The sequence below is a fragment of the Myodes glareolus genome, chromosome 2 (genome assembly GCF_982192425.1).
Source record: "Myodes glareolus chromosome 2, mMyoGla1.1, whole genome shotgun sequence".
NCBI lineage: Eukaryota > Metazoa > Chordata > Mammalia > Rodentia > Cricetidae > Myodes > Myodes glareolus.
Window position 1 is genome coordinate 104,369,657 of NC_142027.1, and position 26,409 is coordinate 104,396,065.

Below are 26,409 nucleotides of genomic sequence, written 5' to 3' on the forward strand. Positions count from 1 at the left end.
GCCCACTCAGAAAGTGGGCGGAGCATCGCCAAGGCGGGTTCGGTGTGGGCGTGGTTATTCACTGAAAGGCGGGGCCTCGCTGGCCTTTGGCCACGTGTGGTCCCTGCCTTTTCCTAGATTTTGTTGTTTCCAGCTGCTGTGAACGGTGGCGGTCGCGGTCGATGGCAGTTCGTGCATGGGGCCTCCGTGCTGAAACTCTCTCCTCCTACAGTGGCTACCGCTAAACTCCGGGAACTAGAGTGTCAGGACCCTCCAGTTACCAAAGCCTGCAGTTGTGTGGCTCTTCACGGCCTCAGCCCACTCTATTAGTGATAAAAATTAAAAAGTAGTCAAGCAGGGGCTAGATAGATGGTTCAGTAGTTAAAAGTATTTCCTATTCTAACAGAGGACCAGACTTCGGTCCCCAGCCCTGAGGTCACCCACGCACAGTTGGCATACACTCACACAAGCTTATATCTCTCAGGGCAGGGCGTGGGGGCCTTTGACTTTAAGCTCAGGACTGATGTACCTATGTAAGTTTAGGGCTAGTCACGCTGTCTCAAAGTAATTTTTTAAAGAAAAAGTTCTTTTTCAAGTAAGTAAGTAAAACACTCAAAAACCTTGGTTTGAGCTTTAATGTTGCAATTTCACCCAGCTGGGGAGAGCTGTTTACTCAGAAACAATGCGGGCTGGGGAATGGGCTGGTTAAGTGCTTGCTTTTCCCACCCTTTCGGTTTGGCGACTGACAGACTCAGAAGAAAAAACAAAAAAGCAAGGTATGGTGATAAACACTCGTAATCCCTGCACAGAGGAGGCAGAGGCTGGATGACCCGGAGACAAATGAGATACTGTGTTTGCACTAGCGCTGGCCTCCTGGGCCACCAGCGAAGTGCTCCCCAACTGGCCTGGGTGGGAAAAGCTGCAGGGTCCTCCCTGGAGAGGTCGGAGGCTTGTGAGGAATAGCAAACCGTCAGCGGAGCGTATAAAGCGGTTGGAGCAGGCCGATGGGTAGTCCTGGTGTGGACTGTCCTTTCCTCAAGGCGAAAGGCCTCGGGTTTAACAATTAGGGAGTCACTTTGGCCCCCAACATCTCAGATTATTTAGAGAAAAAACAAACATTTAAGTAGGCGCCTATCACTAACAATGGTGCCTTACACTCTGTCCCGTGTCTACTCAACATGGCGACCCTTAGAAGCCCTGTCCACTGGACTACACAGTTGCAGCCACTATCTGCTGAAACCCAACTGGGGCTCCTGAAGTTGCAGCTGAGAATGTGGTTCCGAGGTAGAGTGCCGGCCTTGCATGCAGGAGGCCCTGGGCTCAATTCATGTAGCAAGAGAAACCGAAACCCCACCAGCGTACTGCAACCCCGGGAGAGTGCATGGTCGGCCCCCACGCCCATGCTCACTCTGCGCGCGCGCACGGTTCGCCAGGCTGGTGGGGGGGGGGGGACCACATCCGGGGCCCTGTAGCCGCGGCACAGTTGCCATGGCAGCAGGGCGGCTGGCAGGCCTCCTACGCTGAGAGCCGAGCTCGCAGCGCCCAGGAGGCCGCACAGCGCCGCCACTATGAGTCTGGGCACCGCGGATCTAGCCTCGGAGACGGTAAGGAGGCCCGAGGCAGCGGGAGGACAGGCTCACGGCAGCAGTCAGCTCCCGCAAGCCGATTGTTACCGCACAAGAGCTAGCCCCGGGCGTCGGCCGCCACCTTGCCCGTGCCCTAGCAGCCTCTAGCTCCGGCCCGCGCTCGCGGAGGCCACTGCTTCCACGAAGCCCCCGGGACTGCGCCGTCCCGCGCGCACTGCGGGTCTGAGGCCGCGACTGGCTGGTGACGAGCTCACCTCGTAAGTGTTGCTGCAGGCTGCACTCCGGTGACTCCTCAGAGCGATCCCACGCAAAGGAGAAGGCCTCCACCCCCACGGCCAACCCTACATGGGTCAGAGAGGCATCGACCCTCTGGCCCTCTGTGCGTGCGGGTACCAAGTGAACTTTGTGCATTCCAGTGGGGGCTATAAGATAGGCAATTCCTCAATCTCAAAGACAAAAGTTTAGGGCCCGCGGGACCAATAAATGCAAAGGCTATGAGGCGGGAAAGTGCTATGTCCAAAGGACCGAAAGCAAACCCTCTGGGATCGTATTGAGAAGGGAACTGAAGGGAGGTAGGTAGGAACCTGGCCATGAGCAGAATGACTTATCAAGGGTCCAAGGGACACACAGGCTAAGGGACTATGCTTCTGGTCAGCAGAGAGCAACTAGGATTTCCTACTTGTCCCTGCGGAGGAGACTTCCCAAGTCTTACCTAGTTTAGGAGGTCGGTTGCTGTTTGCTTTGTGTGTGCTATTGGAGGCTGAACCCCTCGCCAGGCCAGAGCGCTACAGATGAACCTCCCCCATGCGGCCACTGGGGTATTCTAGGCCATCACTTCTCTGCTGAGTGTCAGACCCCTGCCCCAAGCAAGTGCTTTGCCACTGGGCCACACCACCACCACCACCACCATCACCACCCAGGGCTCTCCAGACCTTGAAAAAGTTAAAACCTTCCTGTGGTCAGGCAGTAGTGGCCCGCACCTTTAATCTCAGCACTCAGGAAGCAGAGGCAGATGGATCTCTGAGAGTTCAAGGCCAGCCTAGTCTACAGAGCAAGTTCAAGGACTGGCTCCATCGCTACTGAGAAATCACACACACACACACACACACACACACACACACAAACTTTGTGTTTACAAAGATAATGCTCTTTCAGTCTTGGGAAGTTACCCATAACCTGGCAATCTACAGAAAGCCAATTCATATCTGTTGTTTTTTTTCATTTACATCTTTTTCCCCACAGGTTAAAACATCGTATTCCTATTGTTCTGTAACTATTACCATTAACTTTGTTGCTAACACTTTCCATATTTTTTTTAAATGGTCTGACTTTGTATGTAGCCCAGGCTGGCCTCAAATTTGGTTTCCTTCTGCCTCAGCTTCCCAAATGGTGACTTGTAGCACCAGGAGGTGTTGTCCAGACTGTAACCAAGACCTGGGGAGAAGGCTTCAAGGGTAAAATGCTTGCCTGCACTAGGACCAGAGTTCAGATCTCCAGAACCCACAGCAGAGCCACATGGGTACAGTTGCTGTAATACCGATGCTTAGGAACTGGAGACGGGATCCCCTGGGCAAGCCGGCTAACTAGATGAGCCACAATTAACGAGCTCTGGGTTCAGCAAGAAAGCCTGTGTCACAGTGGAAGGGAGTAAAGGAGGACACACAATGACTATTTCAGATTTCCACACAAACACACACTCGAGAACACACATACACAGACGAGCACACCGGATAGATATATTCACACACATACACACAAACACATACACAGGAACACACATACACAGACGAGCACACCAGATAGATATATACACACACATACACACAAACACATCCACAGGAACACACATACACAGATAGATATATCCACAACACATTAATAAAGTATATGGGGGTGGGAACTGGACAGATAGCTCTGGGTAAGAGTAGCCGTTGCTCTTTCAGAGGACTGGAGTTTGGCTCCCATCACCCACGTCAGAGCTCACAATTGCCTGTAAGTCCACCTCCAGGGGATTTGGCACTTTCTTCTGACATCCGTGGGCACCTACATACACATACATGTGTGGGTGCACACAACACACACACAGAGTTTAAATACCTTTTTAAAATATGAAATATTTTAAAATATTGTCTAAAATAGAAAAAAATGAAATGAAGACGTGTAATCACTGCTCTGCTCTGCCAGGACATGGCCTACTTTGAGTGGAAGGTGAGTAAGAGTCAGACTGTTGACACAGTGAAGAATGGAATGCCTCTCTGGAGTTGAGAACACTGTCAAAGGCACACAGTAGTCCTGAGGACCCGCCATACCTCTGGACATAGACTCAGCTGGCCAGGCAGAACCTCTAACTCTCCCCACCACCGTGTTCCACTTCCTGTGTGTGTTCATGAATGGAGGCCCGAGGAATGTCACAGGACATTCTTCAAAGACATTATCCACCCATACGCCTTTTTTTGAGGAAGGGTCTAACTGGCCTCAAATCCACTCAGTAGGCTAGACTGGTTGGCCATTGAGCCCCAGAGATCTGCCTGTCTCTACCCCAGCCCTAGATCGAATTCGGGTTCTTGTGCTTGATCAGCATGTACTTTTCCAGCGTGGCATCCCCTGCTCCCACCCCTCCTTTCTGACTTTCGGGTTACACTGGCCGCTGAAAGATCGAGATGTCACATGCCGTTCTGTGAGATGGGCTGAGTTCTGTTGCTGGAGCTGGGACGGGCAATTTGCAAATGGGACTGGGGAACTCGAGCAGTGCCTTCCAATGACCCCGTGTGCATCTCTTCCAGGGAGATGACAGTCTGTCTGCAATTACCTTTGATTCCGACTTTGAGACGGTGAGTACAGGTAGGGGTGACAGTCCCCGTGTCAGTGTCCCTTCTGTGTGTAGTCTCCCCCGATGCTGGTGGACCCAGAATACTGGTGCCCAGAGCTGCCTCTGGTGGAGAAGTTGCAGTCTGTTAGTTGACTTTAAATAACTGGGATGATCATTTTTAAATTTTTTATTTTTTTCCGAAATCAATTTCAAGGTTAAGGAATATAGCTCAGTGGCAGAGTATGTACCTCGCAGGCAGGAAGTTCTGGGTTCTATCTCTTAACACTGTGTAAACTGGGCATGGTGGTACATGCTTGTAATCCTAGCATTTGGGAGGTGATAGAGGCAGGAAGATAAATTTCATGTCATTTGACCTGGGCTACTTAAGAACCTGTCTCAACCAATAGCAGCAGCAACAACAAAATAACAAAAACTGAGGTTATCATTTTTGAGCTAGTTTTAGAAATTGTGAAGGGCTCGAGAGATGGCTCAGTGATTAAAAGCACTTGTTGCTCTTGCAGAGTGTGTGGATGCAGTTCCCGGTACCCACATGGCAGCTCACAGAGGATCCCCAGAGAGCTAGGAACTAGTCAAGAAAACTGGCAGAGGTGGTCAGACTTGGATACACTGAAGAATCATGTCCTATCTCATAACTGGGGAATTCTAGGCACACCCTCTACCACTGAGCCACACCCCAGCCCCTCACTGGGGGATTCTAGGCAGGTGCTCTACCACTGAGCCACACCCCAGCCCCTCACTGGGGGATTCTAGGCAGGTGCTCTACCACTAAGCCACACCCTAGACCCTCACCGAGGAATTCTAGGCAGGTGCTCTTCCACTGAGCCACACCCCAGCCCCTCACTGGGGGATTCTAGGCAGGTGCTCTACCACTGAATTACACTCCAGCCCCTCACGCCCAGCTTTAAAGCTACTTAGAACACCAGGTCACAACTGGGCAGTGGTGGTACATACCTTTAACCCCAGCACTCAGGAGACAGAGGCAGATGGATCTCTGTTGAGTATGAGGTCAGCCTGTTCTGTAGAGCAAGTTCCAGGACAGCCAAGGCTACACTGAGAAACCCTATCTCAAAAAAAAAAAAAAAAAGGCAGGTCCCTCTCCAAGACCCAGCCCTAGGAGCTGTAGAAATAACCTTGTTCCCACCAGACTACCTGGCTACATGGACATCTGGTTGCTGAGGAGACTGTTTTCCACACACCACCCTCTTCCTTGCTAGATTTCTCTTCCCTAATAGGGATCTGCCATGGGTTTAACTTGCAAGGGATTCATCTTATAGCACCTGCTGTGGGCACACAGGTGCTCACCAGCATGAAGAGCAGGAATGAGGGCAGTGTAGGAGAGAAAACCCTTTTCTGGTTTTCAAGACAGGGTATCTCTGTGTAACCCCGGCTGTCCTGGAACTCACTCTGTAGACCAGGCTGGCCTTGAACTCAGAGATTTACCTGTCTCTGCCTCTTAAATACTGGGATTAAAGGCAAGCACCACCGCTCTCAGAGAGAGTGACCTTTTTGGCTCCCAACCCCAGCCCTAGGCCTCCTATGTGTGAGGCTCACTGTGAAATGGCTCAAACCTCCAAGAGGTTTGCCCTAGCCAGGGTCTCTTTTGGGGCCCATCTTTCTCATTCCCCACTGTCTGGTTTTCCAGCAGTGCCCTTGAGGTCTCTCAGGAAGCCCAGCATGCTTCACATTGCTTCTCCTTTCTTGCAGAAAACAAAAAGAAAAGGTTGCCAGAAACCTCCTTCCACATCACCAAGTAAGTGTGATCAGATAGTCTGGCTGTCCCTTTATCCCACTGTGACTGCAGTGTGGCAAGAATGGCCTTTCCCCTGTGTCCTGAAGAAAGTGAAGGATGTTGCTTTTCTGGTGTGATTGGAGAAAGGGACTCGGTGGTGCAGTTGGGGAGGGAGACTCTGTGGCAACAGGATCATGATTGCCTGTGTTTGTTTTGGAACCTTGGTCCCAGAGCACTGTGCAGGTTGCTGTCCCGTAAAACAGTATAGAACAGAGGTTGCCTTTCCTTCCTCTTGAGTTCTCAAAGAAGCCAGGGTACAGCTGAAGTGATAGGAAGCCTGTGTGTGTATTCACACACCTATGTGCATGTGTGCACACATACATTTATAAACCACCTCTGCATGTGGGCATGCATATATGCATGCATATGTGCACATGGAAGCTCCTAAGCCATGTTGTCCGCCTTCTTTTCTGACACAAGTTCTCTCATTAGTCTGAAGCTCACCAGTTAGGTTAAGCTGGCTGGCTTTGAACTCACAAAGATCCGCCTGCCTCCTGCTTCCCAAATGCTGGGATTAAAGGTGTGTGTCACCACCAACCGGCTGAGGGTTGTGGTTTTGTTTTTTTGTTTTTTTTTTTATTTTTATTGAGCTCTACATTTTTCTCTACTCCCCTCCCTACCCCCCCCCTCCCGCTTCAACCCTCTCCCAAGGTCCCCATGCTCCCAATTTACTCAGCAGATCTTGTCTTTTTCTACTTCCCGTTGTTTTTATTTGCTGTGGAGTCTCCACCTAAGTCAGCAGTGAACTGTAGGCTTGCCTCCTGCTGTCCGATGACTTTGCTCCTGTGCTTGCTTTCATCCTTAACAATTCTGTGGAGATGAGTGGGAATCAGGTCATCTGTCTACCAACACAGGGCAGAGGGTGTTGGGGAGCTCACACCTGGATTTCACATGTAAATGAATCACTGGCTAGGGTTGGGCACACTGCCCAGAGCAAGGATCTGAACCTCAGGTCGCCAGCACCTTTGCTCATGCTACCCGAGTAGAGTAAAACTGACTGGTGTTACCAACACAAGTTGGTGGTCTGCTAGGGTGAGTCTTGCTGAGACTGGCGCCTGCATCAGTGCATGACTGGACGGTGGCCTCATGAGGCCTGGCTTGTGTGGCATGTTTTTGAAGCATGGTTTCCTAGTTAACTTTGCTTCCTGCATAAAGGTTACCAGCTAACATGTTCTCATTGAGGTTTATGGGGTTGGGGTTTTGTTGAGAGGTCTCACTGTGTAGACCAGGCTGACAACTCACACAGATCTGCCTGCCTCTGCCTTCTAGTCATAGATTAAAGACGTACCACCATGCAGAGCCCAATATAGAAGTTGAGGGTTTTGACAGGTTTTAATTTAAAATAATGTTCTTTGGAATTCCACATAAGAAAAGTGTAAAATTTTGGACTCAGGCTCATGTGGATTCTGGCAACTCAAGGCGTGGGATTTACTATGAATCTCAGTTCTGCTCAGTTCAATAGAGAAACTCCATCTGCAGGCTCTCAGAGGTTTACATGATCCCCTGGGACAGTAAGATGGGGCTTAGTGGGCCAAAATGCTTACAGCCACACCTGATGACCTAGATCCAGTCTCTGGAGCCTACCACACAAGTGCCATGGTGTGTGCATGGTCCTCCACCTCCAAAACGCTTCTGATGCAGAACTTGGCATTCTTTGTTTTGTTATTTTCCTTTTTGAGATGGTTTCTCTGTGTAGCCCTGGCTATCCTGGAACTTGGTCTAGCCTTATAGACCAGGCTAGCCTCAAACAGCATATGCCACCACTGCCTGACTGTGCTTGGTATATTTTCTTTTAAATAGTTTATTTTTATTTTCATTGGTGTTTTGCCTGCATGTATGTGTAGGGGAGTCAGATATTGGAATTACAGACAGTTGTGAGCTGCCATGTAGGTGCTGGGAATTGAACCTGGGTTCTCTAGCAGAGCAGTCAGTGCTCTCAATTGCTGAGCCATCTCTCCAGCCCTGAGCTTGGTATTCTTAAGAAATGACCTGCCAGGCTGGTTCCAGTCCTGGAACTGGCTCTGTAGACCAGGCTAACCTTGAACTCATAGAGATCTACCTGCCTCAGCCTCCCAAGTGCTGGGATTTAAAGGCGTGCGCCACCGCAGCCTGGCTTAGTGAAATATTATTTCTGTGGTCCCCTTGTGACAACATGAGAAACTCAGTGCTAAAGGAGTAAAACCATATGTTCATTATGGTCACAGTTATGCAAAACTATACATGAATCTGAAGGAAGTTTAACTGGATATTATGTGTCATAGTATAGCAGAATTAAAACATCAGTAGAAAATTTCACATTTTCAAATTTCCCTTCTGAAAAGTTAGTGTTTTATACTTATTTCTTTATGTGTATGTGTTTGGGCACCCGGGTGCCATAGCATGCCTGTGGGAGTGGGAGAATAACTTGTAAGAGTCAGGTCTCTCCTGCTGCCACGTGGCTCCTGGGAGCCAAACTGAAGTCAGCAGCCTTGGCAGCAAGTTCTGTTACCACTGCGCCTCTCACCAGCCCCACCCGTTTTACTTGCTTGCTTGCTTGTTTGTTTTGAGACAGGGTCTCACTGTGTGGCCCTGCCTGGCCTGACTCACTTATATAGACCAGGCTGGCCTTAAACTGACAGAGATCTGCCTGCCTCTGCCTCCTTAGGCATGCCACCATGTCTGGCTCTTTTTATTTTTTAAGATTTATTTATAGCTGGCAGTGGTGGTGTGCACCTTTAATCCTAGCACTCAAGAGGCAGAGGCAAGTGAATTTCTTTGAGTTCGAGGCCAGCCTAGTCTACAGAGAGAGTTCCAGGACAGTCAAGCTACGTAGTGAGACCATATCAAAAAAAAAGGTATCTATATTATATATTTGAGTATATGTTGAATATATGTGTGTGTGTGAGCATATGCCTGTACACACAAGAAAGTCAGAAAAGGATTTTGTTTCCTTCAAAGCTGGAATTGTTGCTTGGTTTGTTACATAGGTGCTAGGATCTGAACTCTGGTCCTCATGATTGCACTGCAAGCATGCTTAACTACTGAGCCATCTCTCCAGCCCCTGCACATTCTTTATGGTAAAAATTAAAAGAGGAATGTTATTGCATATGTATGTTATATGCATACATGTATATTTACGTATATGTTTATATATTCACTTATTTATATTACTTGTATATATAAACAAGTATACGTATTATGTATACTAACTATAAAAACAGGTATGGTGACATTCATCTATAGTTTTGGCTAAATACACTAGGCCAGACTGCGGATATCACTCAGTGATAGAGCACCTGCCTAGAATCACCCCAGTGAGGGGCTGGAGTGTGGCTCAATGCCTAACGTGTATAAGGCACTCAGTTCCAGCCCCATGTTTTGTTTTGTTTTGTTTTGTTTTGTTTTTTGTTTTTTTTTTTAAATTTATTTATTACATATACAATATTCTGTCTGTGTGTATGTCTGCAGGCCAGAAGAGGGCACCAGACCTCATTAGAGATGGTTGTGAGCCACCATGTGGTTGCCGGGAATTGAACTCAGGACCTTTGGAAGAGCAGGCAATGCTCTTAACCACTGAGCCATCTCTCCAGCCCTTGTTTTGTTTTTTTAAAAAAAACTGTTTCAAGATGTTTAGACAAGAAAATCTCTTGAGGGGTTGGATAGATGACTTAATAGTTAAAAGCACTTTCTGCTCTTGCAGAGAGCCTGTGTTTGGTTCCTGGCACCCACTTCCAACCGTCTGTAACTCCAGCTCCAGAAGATCTAACTCCTCTGCCACTGTGACTGCCTACACCCATCCACACTCAGACATACACCTTGAATATAATTTAAAATAATAAAAATAGGTTAAGAAACAGAGAAGGGGGCGCTGGAGAGATGGCTCAGAGGTTAAGAGCATTGCCTGCTCTTCCAAAGGTCCTGAGTTCAATTCCCGGCAACCACATGGTGGCTCACAACCATCTGTAATGAGGCCTGATGCCTCTTCTCTACTGAAGAAAGACTACTGTATACATAATGAGCAAATAAATAAATATTTTAAAAAAAGAAAAGAAAAAGAAAAACAGAGAAAGGTTCTCTTGAGCAGGGTTTCTAGCCTGGCCTGGCCTGGCCTGGCCTATCTATATAGTGAGAACTCACTTCACAGTAAATTATCACGCATCTGGAGTTTGCCAGCATGTATTCCTCCTGGAGCGCCCTTTGCCTGTTGCGATTGACCAGTTTCTTTCTTTGTAAAGCAGAGGTGCAGCTCTAAACTGCGCGTTACCTCCCCAGAATCACCTTACTACTCCAAGCCCAAAAAAGTGACATCCTGGCGGTCTCTGAAGACAGCAGGGAACATGCCTCTGAGCAGCAGAATGTCCTTGACCCCACAAAAGCTGTGGCTGGGAACCTCGAAACATGGTACGTGTCTCCTGTAGAGGATGCTCTGGCTAGAGATCCAGTGCGGGAAACCGAGAATGGTTAGCAGGTATGAGTCATGTGGTTTCGGTGAGCCTACCTTTGATCTTCTCAAAGACATTGACCATGTCATTGGTGGGTGTGGCTTTCCCAGTCCCACCTGAGGACATTCTATCCCCTTTTGATGGAGGTTATCTCAGCATGGCCCTGTGGCAGAGGTGTCATGGAGCCAGTCCCTGCCAGCTTGCCGGAGACGACTGTTACAGTTTCTGTGAGCTGGTCTTTGTCACCCTGGAAACCTGAAGTGGGAGTGTTTATGCCAGGGGAATGGGCACATGTGACACACCCAGGCTCCCTGGGCTGATCTCTGTGAGCTGCTTGTTCGGCATTTACCAGTACCCCCGCCTCCTGGCTTCCTCCTTCCCTGGAGCTGGATGAGAGGTTGACCTTCGCAGACTGTGCTGTACCTGCCCTGTTAAACCCATGCACATTCAAACCAGGAAGTGTGACCCAACCCCTGAGCTCCACGCTTACCTCGGAGCACGCATGGACCCACCCCCCCAGCTGCACGCCCGACCACCTGACAGAAGCCGTGAGAGCGAAGAGGGCAGACCTCAGGCGTTCTGGCAGCCATGGTGAGCATGCTCCCGGGGACAAGGCCAGGAGAGCAGAAAGGAAAGCCTCTAGCAATTGAGGGGTGAGATTTTGTTTGGCTTTATGCACCAGCTCCATTCTAGAATGTTCCGAGGGACAGTGATTCCTGAAGAGAGTTTCATAGTCGAGCCATTATGTCATCCTCCTTAAATACAGTAAATTCCTTACGTCTGGGTGGGCTGTGTTTGTGCTGTGGCAGGCATGTGGAGGTCAGAGGACAACTTATGAGGTCATTTCCCTCCTGCCAACATGGGAGGTCTTGGAATGGAAGTCCGGTCTTCAGGCACCTTGCTGGTTCCTTATTTGTTCCTTACTAGTGTTACTAGTGTTTGTCCATGGGGCCTGTTGACCTTTCTCTCATGGGGGCCTTAGTAGAGAGGACTAGCTCTCCAACATGGCGATGGCTGGCTCCATGTCCTTGTGAACCAACTCTACTTATTAGGGTAACAGTTTCAGCTTATTTGAAATTTATAACCAGTTAAATGTCATTAAAACCTCCGTAAGTGGAGAGATGGCTCAGTGGATAAGAGCATTTGCTATGCAAACTGAGTTTAGATCTCAGCACCCATGCAAAAAGCCAGCCGTGAGCCTAGTAACCCAGCACTGTGGCGGGCAGAGATGGAGACCACCAAGGCTTGTTGCCTCCCAGCCTACCACTAGGGTCGGTTAGAGAAGAGACTCAGTCTCAAGGGAATAAGACAAAGAACCAGAGAACAGGACTGCCCATGTCCTCTTCTGGTCTCTTCATGAACACAGGCTCACAACACACACACACACACACACACACACACACACACACACACTCACACCCTCAGTCAGCCAGGCTGGAGGACACTCCCTGTCTCCCCAGCACTGAGAAGGCTGAGGCAGGAGCATCTTGAACTCCAGGCCATCTGGGCTAACCAATAAGACCCTTCTATCTTAGCAAACAAACAAGCACAGTTTTATTAACTTTCAGGTTTCCCTTCAGACATAACCAGGGGTTCTTTCTACTGTCCCACAATGTCCTAAGAGGTGTGTGTCTTCCTCCAGGTCACGTCTCTGGGACTTCTGTCTACCGAGAGAAGGAGGACATGTATGATGAGATCATCGAGTTGAAGAAGGTAGGGTCCATTCTGCTCCTCTGTGATTGACAGTGATAGCCCTCCCTGACTGAATGGCAGTGCTATGCTGAGACATGAGTGCCAGCTTCATGGAGTCCATGCCCTGGCACCATACCGTAGAGGCCAGCCGGCCATCCTGGCTGAGTGGAAGGCCTGGCCACCAACTGCAGAAGAGACAGTGGGCTTGCCAGGTGTGGTAGTGCATGGTGATCATCCCAGCACTACCCAGCACTGAGGAGGTAGGGAGAGAAAGGTGTTCAAAGACAGCTGGACAACGTAGTAAATTCAAGGATAACCAGGGATACATGAGACTCTGTCTCCAAAATGCAAACACGGCACCTGTGCAGTAGCTAAAGAATCCCCTGGAAAGGACTTGTTGTCCCTTGTGTGGACATTCCCATCTGAGGCCGAGCTGCCATTGGAGGTAGAGGGGCTCCCGCTCTGCCTGGGAGACTCCTATTTGTTGACAACTCCGAACAGTGAATCACTGTTGCAAGTAACACCTTGTAACAGTGAGAGCCATATTTTTAGGCTAGAAATAGGCCTCTGGGGAAATGACCTGACTTTATTCAAACTCATCGTTGTAAGTTTTTGGAGATCTGAAGGTAGTTGGAGACATAATAGTAAAGTACTTTCTAGAATGTACATGGTGCAGTGTTCCATCATGGAACAGCAGAGTGCAGTGTAGAATCGATTCCATGATAAGGGACTCAGTGGTAGAGCCCCTGCATAGAGTCCCCCAGTGAGGGGCTGGGGTGCAGCTCAGTGGTAGAGCCCCTGCATAGAGTCCCCCAGTGAGGGGCTGGGGTGCGGCTCAGTGGTAGAGCCCCTGCATAGAGTCCCCCAGTGAGGAGCTGGGGTGTGGCTCAGTGATAGGACACTTGCCTAGAATCCCCCAGTGAGGGACTGGGGTGTGGCTCAGTGGTAGAGCACCTGCCTAGAATCCCCCAGTGAGGGGCCGGGGTGTGGCTCAGTGGTAGAGCACCTGCCTAGAATCCCCCAGTGAGGGGCTGGGGTGTAGCTCAGTGGTAGGACACTTGCCTAGAATCCCCCAGTGAGGGGCTGGGGTGTGGCTCAGTGGTAGAGCACCTGCCTAGAATCCCCCAGTGAGGGTCTGGGGTATGGCTTAGTGGTTGGACACTTGCCTAGAGTGCTATCACTGAAGGGTTTGGGGGGCTTGGCTTAACAGTAGAGTGCCCACTGAGTTCAATCTCAGAAACACAAAAAAATAAAATTAAATAAGAGTTGATTACAGGATCTGTTTCCCCTTTGACCTGCCAAAGCTTGGTAAGAAAACCCATCCACAGGGGGATGTCAGGAGCATCTCTCCCCGGACACAGCTGAGGGCTAGTATTCCTTCATTATTGCTTTTTTTTTTAATGATAGGTGGGGGGGTTGTGTGGGCCTCTGTGTGCATGTGCATACAGATGCCTTTGGAGGCTGTAAGAGGGCATTGAATCCACCAGAGCGAGAGTAATAGGCAATTTTGAGTAACCCACTGAGGGTGCTGAGCACTCAGCTCAGGTCCTCTGCTAGAGCAGTGTGTATTCTTGACTGCTAAGCCCTGTGCTAGTATTGCTATGGAGCATCAGACTGTGTTATGACAGATGGAAGCAAGTACAGGACTTTGGGACTTTTCAGTGCCAACGTTCACGGGCTTGAAAATCTTTGTCAGTGGCTGCCCTCGGCACTGTGATGGGAAAGGAGTCCAGTGCGCCGGCTTTTCCTGCACCCACAGTGTTGGGATTACCCTCACACCCCTCGCTGCCCGATTGCCCCACTGCATGACACCAGGGAATTAGGTAGGGCGTGTGTTTTTAGACAGGGTCTCTCTGTATAGCTCTGGCTACCCTGGAACTAGCTCTGTAGACCAGGCTGGCCTCAAACTCAAGATCCATCTGCCTCTGCCACTGAGTGCTGGGCTGAAAGACGTGCACCACCACCTCCCTGGTTTTTTAAAAAAAAATTTTAAAGATTTGTTTATTTTCTTTTTATCAATGTTTTGTTTTCATGTACATCTGCAGACCAGAAGAGGGCATCAGATCCCCTGGATTCTGTGGCCCTGAAGGTGTGCGCCCCCATGTGGGAACTGATTGAACTCCAGACCTCTGGAAGAGCAGCCCGTGCTCTTAACTGCTGAGCCCATGACTCCCAGGGCTTTAAAAATCTTTCAAAGCCAAGTGTGACTAATCCCAGTAATTGGGAAACTGAGACAGGAGAATTGCTACCAGGTCTAGGCTTCCTGGAGAGAGAGAGAGAGAGAGAGAAACTTTCCCAAATCAGGGATTCACTCTCTTATACAGACCTTGACCTTGTATTAATGTGACCCTCCTCTGGTTTGTTTTTGGTTTGTTGGTTGAGTTTTGGTTTTACATTGATTTATTTTGTGTGTACATAAAGGCGAGAGAACACCTTGGGGAAGGTGGTCCTTTCCATTGTGTGCATGTGCACATGCGTGCCTGTGTGCTTGCAAGTATGTGTGTGCCTGTCCTGGGGATTGAACTCAGGACACCAGGCTTGGTGGCAAGCCCCTTTACCGGCGAACCATCTTGCCAACCCCGCCCTCCTTTTCTTCTCCAGTCCTTACATATGCAGAAAAGCGATGTGGATCTGATGAGAACAAAGCTGCGGCGCTTGGAAGAGGAGAACAACAGAAAGGATCGACAGATAGAACAGCTTTTGGATCCAGGTCGAGTAAGTCCCAAAGCCCACAGAGCCCTCCTGCCAGCTAGTGATGCCAGTGCTGCCATGGGAAGCAGAGGGGAGGAAGCGCGCCGTGGGCTTAATGTCTCCATCTGCCTCCCACAGGGCTCAGACTTCGTGCGAACGCTGGCCGAGAAAAGGCCCGACACTGGTTGGGTAAGTAGAGCCTCCTGCTCCAAGGAGAGCTTTCCGGTGAGGTCGCAGTGGAACTGCAGAAAGGGCCTAACCTCAGAACTTTTTAGAACTGTTGTTTGTAGAAACATAGAGATCACAGGACAGTACTCTGAGGGATGTCAGAGGGCAGCAGGCTTAGCAGAGGCTGAAAAAAGGTGGAACAAACGCCTCATAGTCACAGAGAGGCTCGGGTGAGAGTGTGGAAGCCTGGCTTCAGTCTACAGAAAAGGGCCGGGGAGGGAACACAAGTTTAATAACTAAATAAATAATAAGAAGGCACTTGTGAGTTCAAGACCAGCGTCTGCTCCATAGAGGCCAGCCTGGGCTACTGTCTCAGAATACAAACAAACAAAGCAAAAAACCACAACAAAACAAATCAGAGTCTCAGTGTACAACTTGGGAATTACATCCAAACCACAATTTCTGATTTAAAATGGATGGAGAGCTGGGCAGTGGTGGCGCACGCCTTTAATCCCGGCATTTGGGAGGCAGAGGTAGGCGGATCTCTGTGAGTTTGAGGCCAGCCTGGTCTATAAGAGCTGGTTGCAGGACAGGCTCCAAAGTCACAGAGAAACCCTGTCTCAAAAAACAAAACAAAACAAAAATAAACAAATAACTAAATAAGTAAAATAAGACGGATGGACAATGGGTGGGGTATGGAGTATGTCATTGTCCCCATGAGTCAGAGTTCAAGGAGTAAGACAGCAGTAGGCTAATGGGCTTGGGGTCATGAAGAAATGTATAGCAAAGCCCTCAGACTAAAGAGAAACTGCAAAGATTGTCCGAAGCAGGGATTTAGGTTACCACAGTGTTCCCTGTCAGGAGTATGCAAAATAGCTCCAGAATAAAGATATTCCAGAGGTAAGATCTGTGAGATAGGACCAGCAAGATTGGCATCGAGGCACTTGCCACCAACCCAATAACCTGAGTCCCGTCCTAGCAACAAACATGGAAGGAGAGAAACTTCAGCTCCTGAAAGTTGTCCTCTGACCTCCACATGAGGGCCGTGACACACTCCCTACCCAACCCCTAGCATTAATAAACGCAATAAAAAAATTTAAGAGCCTAAAAATAGTTTTCATGTATATCCCATATGTGTGTATATATACATATATGTGTGTAGGCTATATATGTATATATATATACACACAGATTTATATGTGTGTGTATATATATCTCATATAGTAATACACATTTAGCATAAATTATGGCACTCTGTGTTTAGGACTCAAAGTCAGCACCTAGCTAACTCTTGTGAATGAGTAGTATATGGCCACAAGAAAACTATTGCTTTGTTTAGAACAGGATCTTGCTATGTTACCCAGGCTAGCCTGGACCTTCTGATTTCAAGTAATCTTCAGCTTCAGCCTCTCAAGGGCTGGGACTACAGGGACACACTGTTAGCTCAAGAAAATGTCTTTGTTATTGTTTTTGTTGTTGTTTTCGAGACAGGATTTTTCTGTGTAGTCCTGGCTGTGCTGGAACCCACTCTGTAGACCAGACTTGCCTTGAACTCAGAAATCCACCTGCCTCTGCCCCCTGAGTGCTGAGGTTAAAGGCATGAGCCACCTCCACAGCAAGAAAATGTCTTTTAGAAAACAACAAATCCCAAAGTTGTGACTGTGCAGTCAGCATGGATCTGTGCTCCTGTCTGCAACTCCCCAGTGCTGAGGTTACAGGCATACAGTGACACAATGGCTTTTTTTTTGTTTAGTTTTGTTTAGTTTTATTGAGACACGGTTTCTCTCTGTAGCTTTGGTGCCTGTCCTGGAACTCACTCTGTAGACTAGGCTGGCCTCAAACTCACAGAGATCCGCCTTTCTCTGCCTCCAGAGTGCCGGGATTAAAGGCGTGAGCCACCACCATCTGATAACACAATGGCTTTTTATGAATTCAGTTTTTCATGCTTGTACCACAAACACTTGAGCTACTGAGCCATCTCCCTGCCCCCCCCCCCAGCCCTCATTTTAAAAGCAAGAAAACGAGGTTCAGAGGTTTACCCAAATCTGACTCTCCCTGATCTCCCAGGCTCAGGGAAGGCAGGAAGGGTGGTTGCATTCGACGTGGCTTCTCTTCCCACCAGCACTACGTACTGGAGGAAAGAAATGATTTTAAGTTACTCCAAGTAAAACCTTACACCATAAAGCAACAAAATTAGCAAGGATGGCGCAAACCAGATTTGGCAGGGCTGAGATAAAAACAGGAGTACTCAGAACCTATGCACCCAGTGCTAGTGCTGGCAAGGCCTGCACACCAGGACCCGAGCAGTGGCGCCTGCTCTGTCACACTGCCCTTGATAGACTCCCCCTCCTGACCACCTGTCCAGGCACACAGTAGCTCCCAGGACGGCAATTTGCAGAGCCATCCAAAGTGGTTCATAGCAACCTCAAAATATTTTTTGTTAATTAAAAAGTATTTTTATGTTTATCTGTTTATTGAGAGGGGTACTCACATACCAGGGTGTATGTGGAGGTCAGAGGACAGTTTGTGGGAATCAGTTCTCTCTTTCACCATGTGGGTTCCAGGTCGTCAGTCTTGGTGGCAAATGCCTTTACCCATCTTGCCAGGCCTCAGTATTAAGCTTTTTAAAAAAATATTTTGAAACTCAAGCATGGGGGAGGTGGAGGCAGGAGGATCAAAAGTCCAGATCATCTTGGAGAAAAGAAGGATTTTAAGGGCAGTCTGAGCTACATAAAACCTTGCCTCAAAAAGAAAAAAAAAGGAAAGTATATATGTAATAATGTAGTATTAATTGAAATGTCTACCTAGGACATTGGAGAAAGGTATAGAACTCATTAATGAATGAACAGATATTTCCATAGAGAAAGCCCTGTGGTTTTTTTTTTTTTTAATTTTATGTATGTGGGTATTTTGTCTGCACGCATGTCTGTGTGCCAAATGCATGCCTGGTGCCCTCTAAGGTCAGAAGGAGAGGAGGGCATCATGTTCTCTGGAATTGGAGTTACAGATGGCTGTGAGCCACCATTGATGGGAATTGAACCCGGATCCTCTAGAAGAGCAGCCGCTGTTCTTAACCACTGAGCCATCTCTGCAAACCCTGTATTTTTATTGTTCCAATGCCGTGTGTGTGTGTGTGTGTGTGTGTGTGTGTGTGTGTGTGTGTTGTGTAAGTCTGAAGTTGATTCAAAGTAGCAATTGTAAACCAGTCTAGAAGCCCAAGCTTATAATTCAGCTGCACTCAGGAAGCTGAGTCAAGAGGTTCAGAAGTCAAACACAAGCCTGGGCCACACAGGGAGACCCTGACTGTTGGAGAAAAAAAAAAAGTTGTTTAGGTTGTAATGGAAATACCTCCCCAAGAAGACAAGGAGACATTAAGGAGAAGGAAGGCTAAGCCTGGTCGAGCAGCCCCTTGACCTTGGGCAAGGAATTGCTGGGTCCCAGTGGGTCCCAGGCACAGGGCAGCATCCAGGTTCTGGTGACTTCTTTGTTATTTAGCAACTGACTGCACATGTAGTCATCTCCTCGAATGCAGTGTGGTCCCTAGAACAGCTGCCATGGGACCCTGAGAGCAGGCTGCTGCCCTCTGACCCCGCCTCTTGCTCTCAATGTCCCTTCGTCAGTGCTCCTCAGTAGCGGAGCACATTGGGGCCCTTTAGTCATCACTAGGAGCACACTAAGGAAGGAGGGATGGATGTGCAAGAACTCTGATAGAAAGAAGCTGGGTATCGTAGGGTCTCTTAGGAGGGGACCCAGCAGGCAGAGCCCTGTGGGTGACTGTACTGAGGTGGTGGCCCTCTGCTGGCAGGTCATCACCGGGCTCAAGCAAAGGATCTTCAGGCTGGAGCAACAGTGCAAGGAAAAGGACAACACTATCAAGTACGACCTGAGGGGAGCTGGTGGTGGGAGGTTCCCAGCGTCTGTTGGGTGCTGCACTGGGCCAGAAGACTGACCTCTCTTCCATCTACCCTTTCCACTCTGAGTTTGTTCTGCCTTCTTGCCACATCTTTGTTCCAATCTAAAACTATGAGAAATGCTAGCTTCTCCCTTCCCTGTATGCCAGGGTGGGAACAAGCATTTTACCACTAGGCAGGGGTTCTACCACTAGGCAAGGGCTCTACCACTGATCCACACCCCAGCCCCTCACTGGGGGATTCTAGGCAGGGGCTCTACCACTGATCCACACCCCAGCCCCTCACTGGGGATTCTAGGCAGGCACTCTACCACTGAGCCACACCCCAGCCCCTCACTGGGGGAGTCTAGGCAGATGCTCTACCACTGAACCACACCTCAGTCCTGTTTTCACTTTTAATTTTGAGAAGAACCTCCTTGTGTTGATCATGCCGTCAGGCCTTGAGTCTTCAAGCCTTCTGTCTTGGTCCTGAGGAACCTGTGTGATGGACTACACATTTAGGCTCAGTTTTCTCTTCAATTCAGATTCCCTCTAAATTTCATAGGAAACAATATTTCTCTTCAGCTTCTTACTCCCCAGCCCCCACCCCTGTCAGAATGACAGTCACCTCTGATGTCCAGTGTGAACATTCTGAGTCTGGATTCCAAGGCCTCTCAGCATACACTATGCTTCTCTCACCACCACCACCACCACCCCCGGTCCTCCCTGCTTCCTTCCGGTCTCACTGAGTGTAAGAGATGATCTTAGATGTGGTTAAGTCCATTTTAAGAAAACTCTGGCAACCATCCGCACCTGTGTTCCAATTCCTATGCCATTTCTGGCCCTCGCTTGTTTCTTGATGAAATTTGTCAGTGTGAGTCTGGGTGTGTGCTGATTTCCTGAACTCTGCTTCCTCCTGTGCCTTTCTTCTGAAGCGTGTGGCATATTAAGGGCAAGGTGGCAGTGCTGGTGGTAGCGGGGAGCAAAGGATTTGTTTTTATTTTTCTTTCTGTGTTGTTTTGAGACCACATCTTGCTATGTAGCCCAGGCTGAGCTTGAGGTCCTCCTGTGCCAGCCTCCCTGTGGAGTGCTGGGACGACATGCATGTGTCACTACACCTGACTCTGATTCCTCTTTATAAAGTGGGCTGTTCTGCTCTGAAGGTGATGCAGGGTCCCTTGGTACCATGACCCCAGTGTTTGCAGGGTAGCCTCTCTTAGAGAAGACCATCTGCCGATGGTCTGTGGGCTCATGAGGGAAGTGGCCGGGGCCACCCCGGAGGACACTTGTCTGGTGTGATTGTTCCAGAAGTGTGGATTCACATGGTCAAGGCCAATGTCGGGCTTCCTGTTGCCGTCCCCTCTCTGACTTCCGGGAGTGCCTCCTCCTCTGCCTGTCCTCTGGGTGCTAGTCCCACCATGTTAACTCTGAACTTGGGTTTCAGCAAACTGCAGACGGACATGAAGACCACCAACCTGGAGGAGATGCGCATCGCTATGGAGACATACTATGAGGAGGTATGTACACCTTGGAGCCTGATGCTCTGAAACCTGCAGTTCTGCCTGCACTCGGGCTCAGAGGGCATGCAGAAGTCACCACAGCATAGTTTTCTCTCCCGGAATAAAGCCAGATTTGGGAAGCTGACTGTAGAGTTGGGGAAAGCTGTCCCCTCTTCTGTTGTGTTTCTGACACCTTCCCTTTGCACCCTCACAGATCCATCGTCTGCAGACCCTCCTAGCGAGTACTGACGCCACAGGAAAGAGGTGTGTATGATCTCATGTAGGAATCTCCGTGTCTTTGTACTGTCGAGGCCACTCTGGCTCGCTCTCCCTTTTCCTGGCAGCTATGCAAGGCTTACTGTGTGTGTGTGTGTGTGTGTGTGTGTGTGTGTGTGTGTTATACATGTGTACATATTCATGTGTATATGAACATGTGTGCACATATGGAGACCATCAGTCAGCATCAGGTGTCTCCACGCTGTTTTCTGAAGCAAGGTCTCCCAGGGAACCTGGAGCCCAGGGTATCCTCCTGTCGGTGTCTCCCCAGTGCCACCCAGCTTTTTAACTCGGGTGTTCCAGTCCTCATGGTTGTATAGCGGGTGCTTCCCACTGAGCCCTTCAGCCAGCCCTCCTCGCTTGTTCCTGATAGTCGCATTGATGTATATCTGTTGGCCTTATCACAGCCTCTTCTGTTCTTACCACCTGCTGACAGTCACCCAGGCCCATGCTCCAAGAGGGAACTGTAGAAGCCCCATGGCCAACAAACTTGTTTTGTTGTTTTGTTTTTGATGTTAAAGTTTTCCCAAGTTAAGGTCTCTTTTTTTGTTTGTTCTTGTTTTGTTTTTTGAGACACAGTGTCTCTGTGTAACAGCCATGGCTGTTCTGGAACTCATTTGGTAGATCAGGCTGGCCTCAAACTCACTGAGATCTGCCTGCCTCTGCCTCCCAAGTGCTGGGATTAAAGGTATGCACCACCACTGCCCGGCAAGTTAAGGTCTCTTTACTGTGTAAGTCGTACCTATCTTTTGTAAACAATATGATGCCAAAATGCCAACAGTTGTAGCACCCACACCAAGCAGCCTCTAATGCCTGGAACTCCAGCTCTGGGGGTTCTGATACCTCCGGTGGCCTCCATAGGCACCTGCAAGCAGATATATAGATATAGATATGGATATATGATATATATGTAAAACAAATCTGCCCATACCACAGGCTTCTGTGTAAACTGCCAGCACCAAGTGTGGCTATCCTTTTTCTCCTTTGTCCCCAGTCGCTCTAGACAGCAGCTGGAAGATATTCTCTTAAAGTGCCACATAGGGCTGAGGAGGTAGCTCCCTGGTGGAGCTCTAGTCTGTTGTGCAAAACAAAGCCAGACATGTCTGCATGCTCACCTGTAATCTCAGTGCTGGCAGGGCGGGGAGTCTAGGAGGTCAGGGGATCACACAGAGGAAAGATCCAGTCCATAAGACTCGCTGGCTGCCAGCTTAGCTCCAGGTTGAGTGGGAGGCCCCGTCTCAAGGGAAAAGGTGGGGAGTGATAGCGTAGGACACATACATGCACACACACAAAGACAGATAGGTGGAGTCAGTCCTGTTATTTGCAGGTAAATATTCTATGACGTCCCAGGTTTACTGAATTAGTAAATACTGAATCACCAGTCATGGACAGTGGATTCTGGTGTAGGTCCCTGTGACCACTAGCGACATTTTTATCAGGGAAGATGCTGAGACTGGTGGTGTGAGTCTTTGTAGATTATATATTATATTTATGTAATATTTATATATTACATGTCTTTAAAGAACATGTAATATATAGTATCGATTCACTATACTATATAGTGACTTTCTAATACAGAACCAGAGACCAAGAGCCAAGGGAACACTAGGGGGCGCTCGGCACCTTGCTATAGGACCACTCATGTATGTATGTAGCTATGCAGTATTTAAATAAATACATGGTGGTCCTGAGAAAGGAACCTAGGGCCTTCCACATGCTAGGTAAGCATTCCCCCAACTGAGCTACGTCCCCAACCTACTCCATGACCACATTATACAATAGCACAAAGTACAAAAAAATAAAATAGAGGTGAGTCTGGTAACACACCCACATTATGGCAATACTCAGGAGGTGAAGGAAGGAGAATCCTGAGTTCCAGGACAACCTGGAATACGTATGGAGACCCAGTCTTAACAATGGAGGGCACTGGGTACAGAACAATTAGTAGAGCCCTTGCCTGGCATTCCTGTGTTTAAAAAATAAATAATCAGCTGAAGTTACATTTCCCTAATAGGGGAATTAGAGCTGGTTTCCAGTCAGATTGTTAATGTTCTTGTGTATAAGGCACTCTGACCTCAGAACCTGGTAAGAAGCCGTCCGTGTTCCTGTTTGAGATGTTTTCCAGTCTAGAAGTGCGACCCTCAGTTTGTCCCTTGCTTATCCTCAGGCCCATAGTGGAGAAGAAGCTGGGTATGAAGAGGCAGAAGAAGATGAGCAGTGCCCTGCTGAACTTGACCCGGAGCGTGCAGGAGCTGACAGAGGAGAACCAGAGCCTGAAGGAGGACCTGGACCGCATGCTCAGCAATTCCCCCACTGTCTCCAAAATAAAGGGTATCTGCCGGCAGGCCACTCACAGAGGGAGGCACAAGGAGACAGGTCATGTCTTGTTCTATGGTGAGAGATAGGAAGCGTGCCCCATTCAAACATGGAGAACTTGGTCACAAGCCTCAAATCAGACATGTCCCCTTACCTGTGCAAAAGGACTTGTCGGTAGGACGGGTGCCACACTGGTTCAGGGAGAGTCCAAGGAGCCTGAGCCCGTGGAGCTGCGGAGATATAGGGAGAGATCGCTCTGGTCTAGGGGCCTGCAAGACACTGGGGTTTGCTTTGCTTTGCCTTGCAGTACTGGGGATAGAACCCAGGTCTAATATGGACTAGGGGAGGGGTCTCCTGCTGAGAGGCTCTTCCAGCTGTAGGCCCCAGGGCTTTTTTTTCTGAGCAGTGAAGTTGACATTTCAGAAAGGAGGAGTGGTTGAGCTGAGGCAGGTGCCCGCCATGCTGGAGAGCTGGGCGTGCTGCAGGTCCCTGGCAGACAGACAGAACCAAGTGATGGCACCCAGCAAGATGGGTGCCGGAGAAGAGCAAAGCCAAGTCTTAAGCCTGGAACATTTAGAAGGTTAGGTAATGAGGGGCAGTTAGTAGCGCATGGTCAGCATGGCCAGAGTGTGCCAGCCGAGTTTTGAGTGTCTCGGGCGTGAAGAGGGAGACTACCATCTGGAGTTCCGCAGACAAATCATCAGGCTGGGGACGTAGCTCAGTTGGGAGAGTCCTTGTCTAGAGTGCTTGGAGCCGTGAGTTCGAGCCCCATCAACACATAAACCAGGCATGATGGAGCGTGCATCTCAGTACACAGAAGATGGAGGCAGAAAGATCAGAAGATCTAGGTTGTCCTCCATTATTATATAATAAGTTCGAAGCCAGCCTGGCTCATGTGAGATAAGCAACCCTCGGGTGACAAGCACCTGCCCAGTGGGCTCTGTGACTTGGCTGTCAGTCTGTGCTGTGGGAAGCAGTGAGTCCAAGTCTCAGAAGAATGGCCCTGCTACAGGGCCCATGGGCACTGTCTTATAAACCCCATTGCCCTCCTTAGGTTACACAGACTGGAGCAAGCCCCGGCTGCTGAGACGCATCGCAGAGTTGGAAAAGGTAAGTGCAGGTCTAATGTCTCATCGGGGCCTACCTGCCAAGAAGCAGCCACCTTGGGTTAGCGGGGATAAAGAGTCACAGAGTGAGATAAGCCACTCAACACGCACGTAGGGTTGTTTCGCAGGCCTTACCAGGTGCACAGGAAAGGCATTACTACTTGCAGGTCTGGGCAAGGCTTAAGATTGCGTCGTTCACAGCCCTCATTTTATAGAGGGCCAGGCCCAAGAACCCATCACTAGGCTTCCTGTAGCCACAGGTGGATGTGTACGACCATGCGTGCCTGTGGTCTAGCCTGGTGCACACATCTGCAAGTCCCAAACTTCTTTATAATACTCGAGTCCTCAGCAGTCTCTTCATCTACACTTCTGCCAGCAGACATGAGCTGCTGTTCCTCTTCCCCCACCCCCATAGAGGAGTCTGGCTCTGGGAAACCTGTCCATCCTATTAGGATCTTGAGATAGAATGCCAGGGATGTAAGTTACATCCTGTAAGTTAGTGACACAGTGACACAGTGCCTCCTAGACTCTAGACAAGGGCAGGGGCCATGACACAGTGGTAGAGTGCCTGCCTGGACTCCACAGTGAATGACTGGAGGTGTGGTTCAGAGGTAGAGCACCTGCCTAGAATCTGTACCTGACTTAGTGGTACAGGACTTTCCCAAGATGGGTTGCATCCCCAGTATTGAAAGAAAAAGTTCTGAACCAGAGTTTTCCAGTTGTTTGACAAAGCTATACAAGGCCCGAGGGAGAATGTTTTAAATATAGTCAGGTCCTGACAAATTAGAACATAGAAAAGTAGACAGAGCAGAAAGGGAAAGAAGTTTCTGTGTTGTGGAAATACTTAATATGTAAAGCATGCTTGGAAATACAGGAAATTCAGGTATATCCAGAGACCCAATAGCAAAGGCCTAGGGAAACAGGAGGCACTTTCAGACAGAACTAGACTGGTTGAACAGCAAGCACAAGGGTTGGAGATACCCAAATTCCGATGGGTGCATCCTCCTTGCCTGCCTCCCTCCTTGGTGGCTTTCATCATATATGGTGTTGGTAGATCTGACCCATGTCCTGCCTCTGGGACTGGCCAGCACTATGGGAAGGGAACCTGCTGACTCGTTCCCCACAGCAAAGCTTCTCCCACATACTGGAGACTGGCCGCCCCTGGAGTCTCACAGAGGTAAAGTTAACAGATGCCTTCATTGCCTCCAGAAGGTGAGCTCCTCAGAAAGCCCAAAGCTGCCTACTTCAGAGCTGGTCAAGCCGAATCCCCTGGTCCACTCCTCATCCAACATCTCAGTGCAAAAGCAGTCGAAAGGGGACCAGCCCAAAGAGCACCAGCCCAAAGGGGATCTGTCCGAGGACCAGGAGCATCTCCAAGGAACTTTGAAGACCCTGAAGGGGGAGCGGAGCGCACTGCAGGCACAGCTGGCAGAGAAGGAGTAAGTGGCTGACTTGGAGGGCTGAAGTGCCCGGCCTGTAGGAGTTAGTACATCCCTGTTTCATTGCCCCGAACACCCATATCACAGGTAGGGCAGCGCTTGGCCTGCAGTCTCAGGACTTAGACGGGTGTAGGTAAGAAGATCACCAGTTCAAGGCCAGCCTCTGTGTCTTAGTTATTTTTAAATTGCTGTCATAAAACTGTGGCCAAGGCCACCAGACCTGCCTACCCTGAAAGCTTTTGGAGATGAAGGGTCTCAGGCCCCACCCACCTGGAAAGCTGGTATGGGAAGCAAGGCCTACCCACCGCCCACCTTGGAAGTCCTGGGGCTCAGGCCCCACTCACCTGAACGCTGGTTGGGAATGCAGACCTTGTCCCTGCTCCCCTCAAACACAGCCCCCCCCCGCCCCGCCCTGCTTGCCCAGGGCCTGATGGAGAGGTTAAGGTTTCAAGCTCCGCCCACCTTAAGCCCCATTCATTTGAGAGCTGGTGGGAGATACAGGGCTTCAGCTTCTACCCACCCCTGAGCTGGCTAGGGATGGTCCTTATGGTCCCACTCAGGAGCTAACTGGGTTGAGGGCCTTAGCCCTGACTGCCTGGGAGCTGTTGGGGATGCAAGGGCCTCAGATTCCACCCACCTAGGAGCTAGTTAGGATTCCTGCTTTTGAAGCCCCATTCAGCTGGAGAGGTTAGGATGGAGGACCCAAGACCCTACCCTCTGGGAAGCCA

The 26,409-nt window shown here is 49.4% G+C and overlaps 1 protein-coding gene across 9 annotated transcripts in view; it reads left to right on the top strand.

Annotated features, from left to right (window-relative positions):
- The first annotated feature begins 1,463 nt into the window (after positions 1 to 1,463).
- The window catches only part of Iqce (IQ motif containing E), a 44,777-nt gene continuing 19,831 nt past the window's right edge, over positions 1,464 to 26,409 (top strand). For 2 of the 9 annotated variants that reach the window (XM_048436873.3, XM_048436883.3), the window contains exons 1-14: positions 1,468 to 1,583; positions 4,349 to 4,396; positions 6,100 to 6,145; positions 10,436 to 10,564; positions 11,062 to 11,196; positions 12,248 to 12,318; positions 14,899 to 15,012; positions 15,127 to 15,177; positions 18,962 to 19,032; positions 20,490 to 20,562; positions 20,759 to 20,808; positions 22,988 to 23,151; positions 24,191 to 24,246; positions 25,452 to 25,681. In XM_048436873.3, the coding sequence (XP_048292830.3) occupies positions 1,548 to 1,583; positions 4,349 to 4,396; positions 6,100 to 6,145; positions 10,436 to 10,564; positions 11,062 to 11,196; positions 12,248 to 12,318; positions 14,899 to 15,012; positions 15,127 to 15,177; positions 18,962 to 19,032; positions 20,490 to 20,562; positions 20,759 to 20,808; positions 22,988 to 23,151; positions 24,191 to 24,246; positions 25,452 to 25,681 (1,274 nt within the window). In that variant the 5' untranslated portion in view covers positions 1,468 to 1,547. Of the gene's footprint in view, positions 1,584 to 1,763; positions 1,823 to 4,348; positions 4,397 to 6,099; positions 6,146 to 10,401; positions 10,565 to 11,061; positions 11,259 to 12,247; positions 12,319 to 14,898; positions 15,013 to 15,126; positions 15,178 to 18,961; positions 19,033 to 20,489; positions 20,563 to 20,758; positions 20,809 to 22,987; positions 23,152 to 24,190; positions 24,247 to 25,451; positions 25,682 to 26,409 lie in introns of those variants that run through there. The other 7 variants (XM_048436879.3, XM_085683481.2, XM_048436874.3 and 4 more) reach the window with 6 other exon arrangements.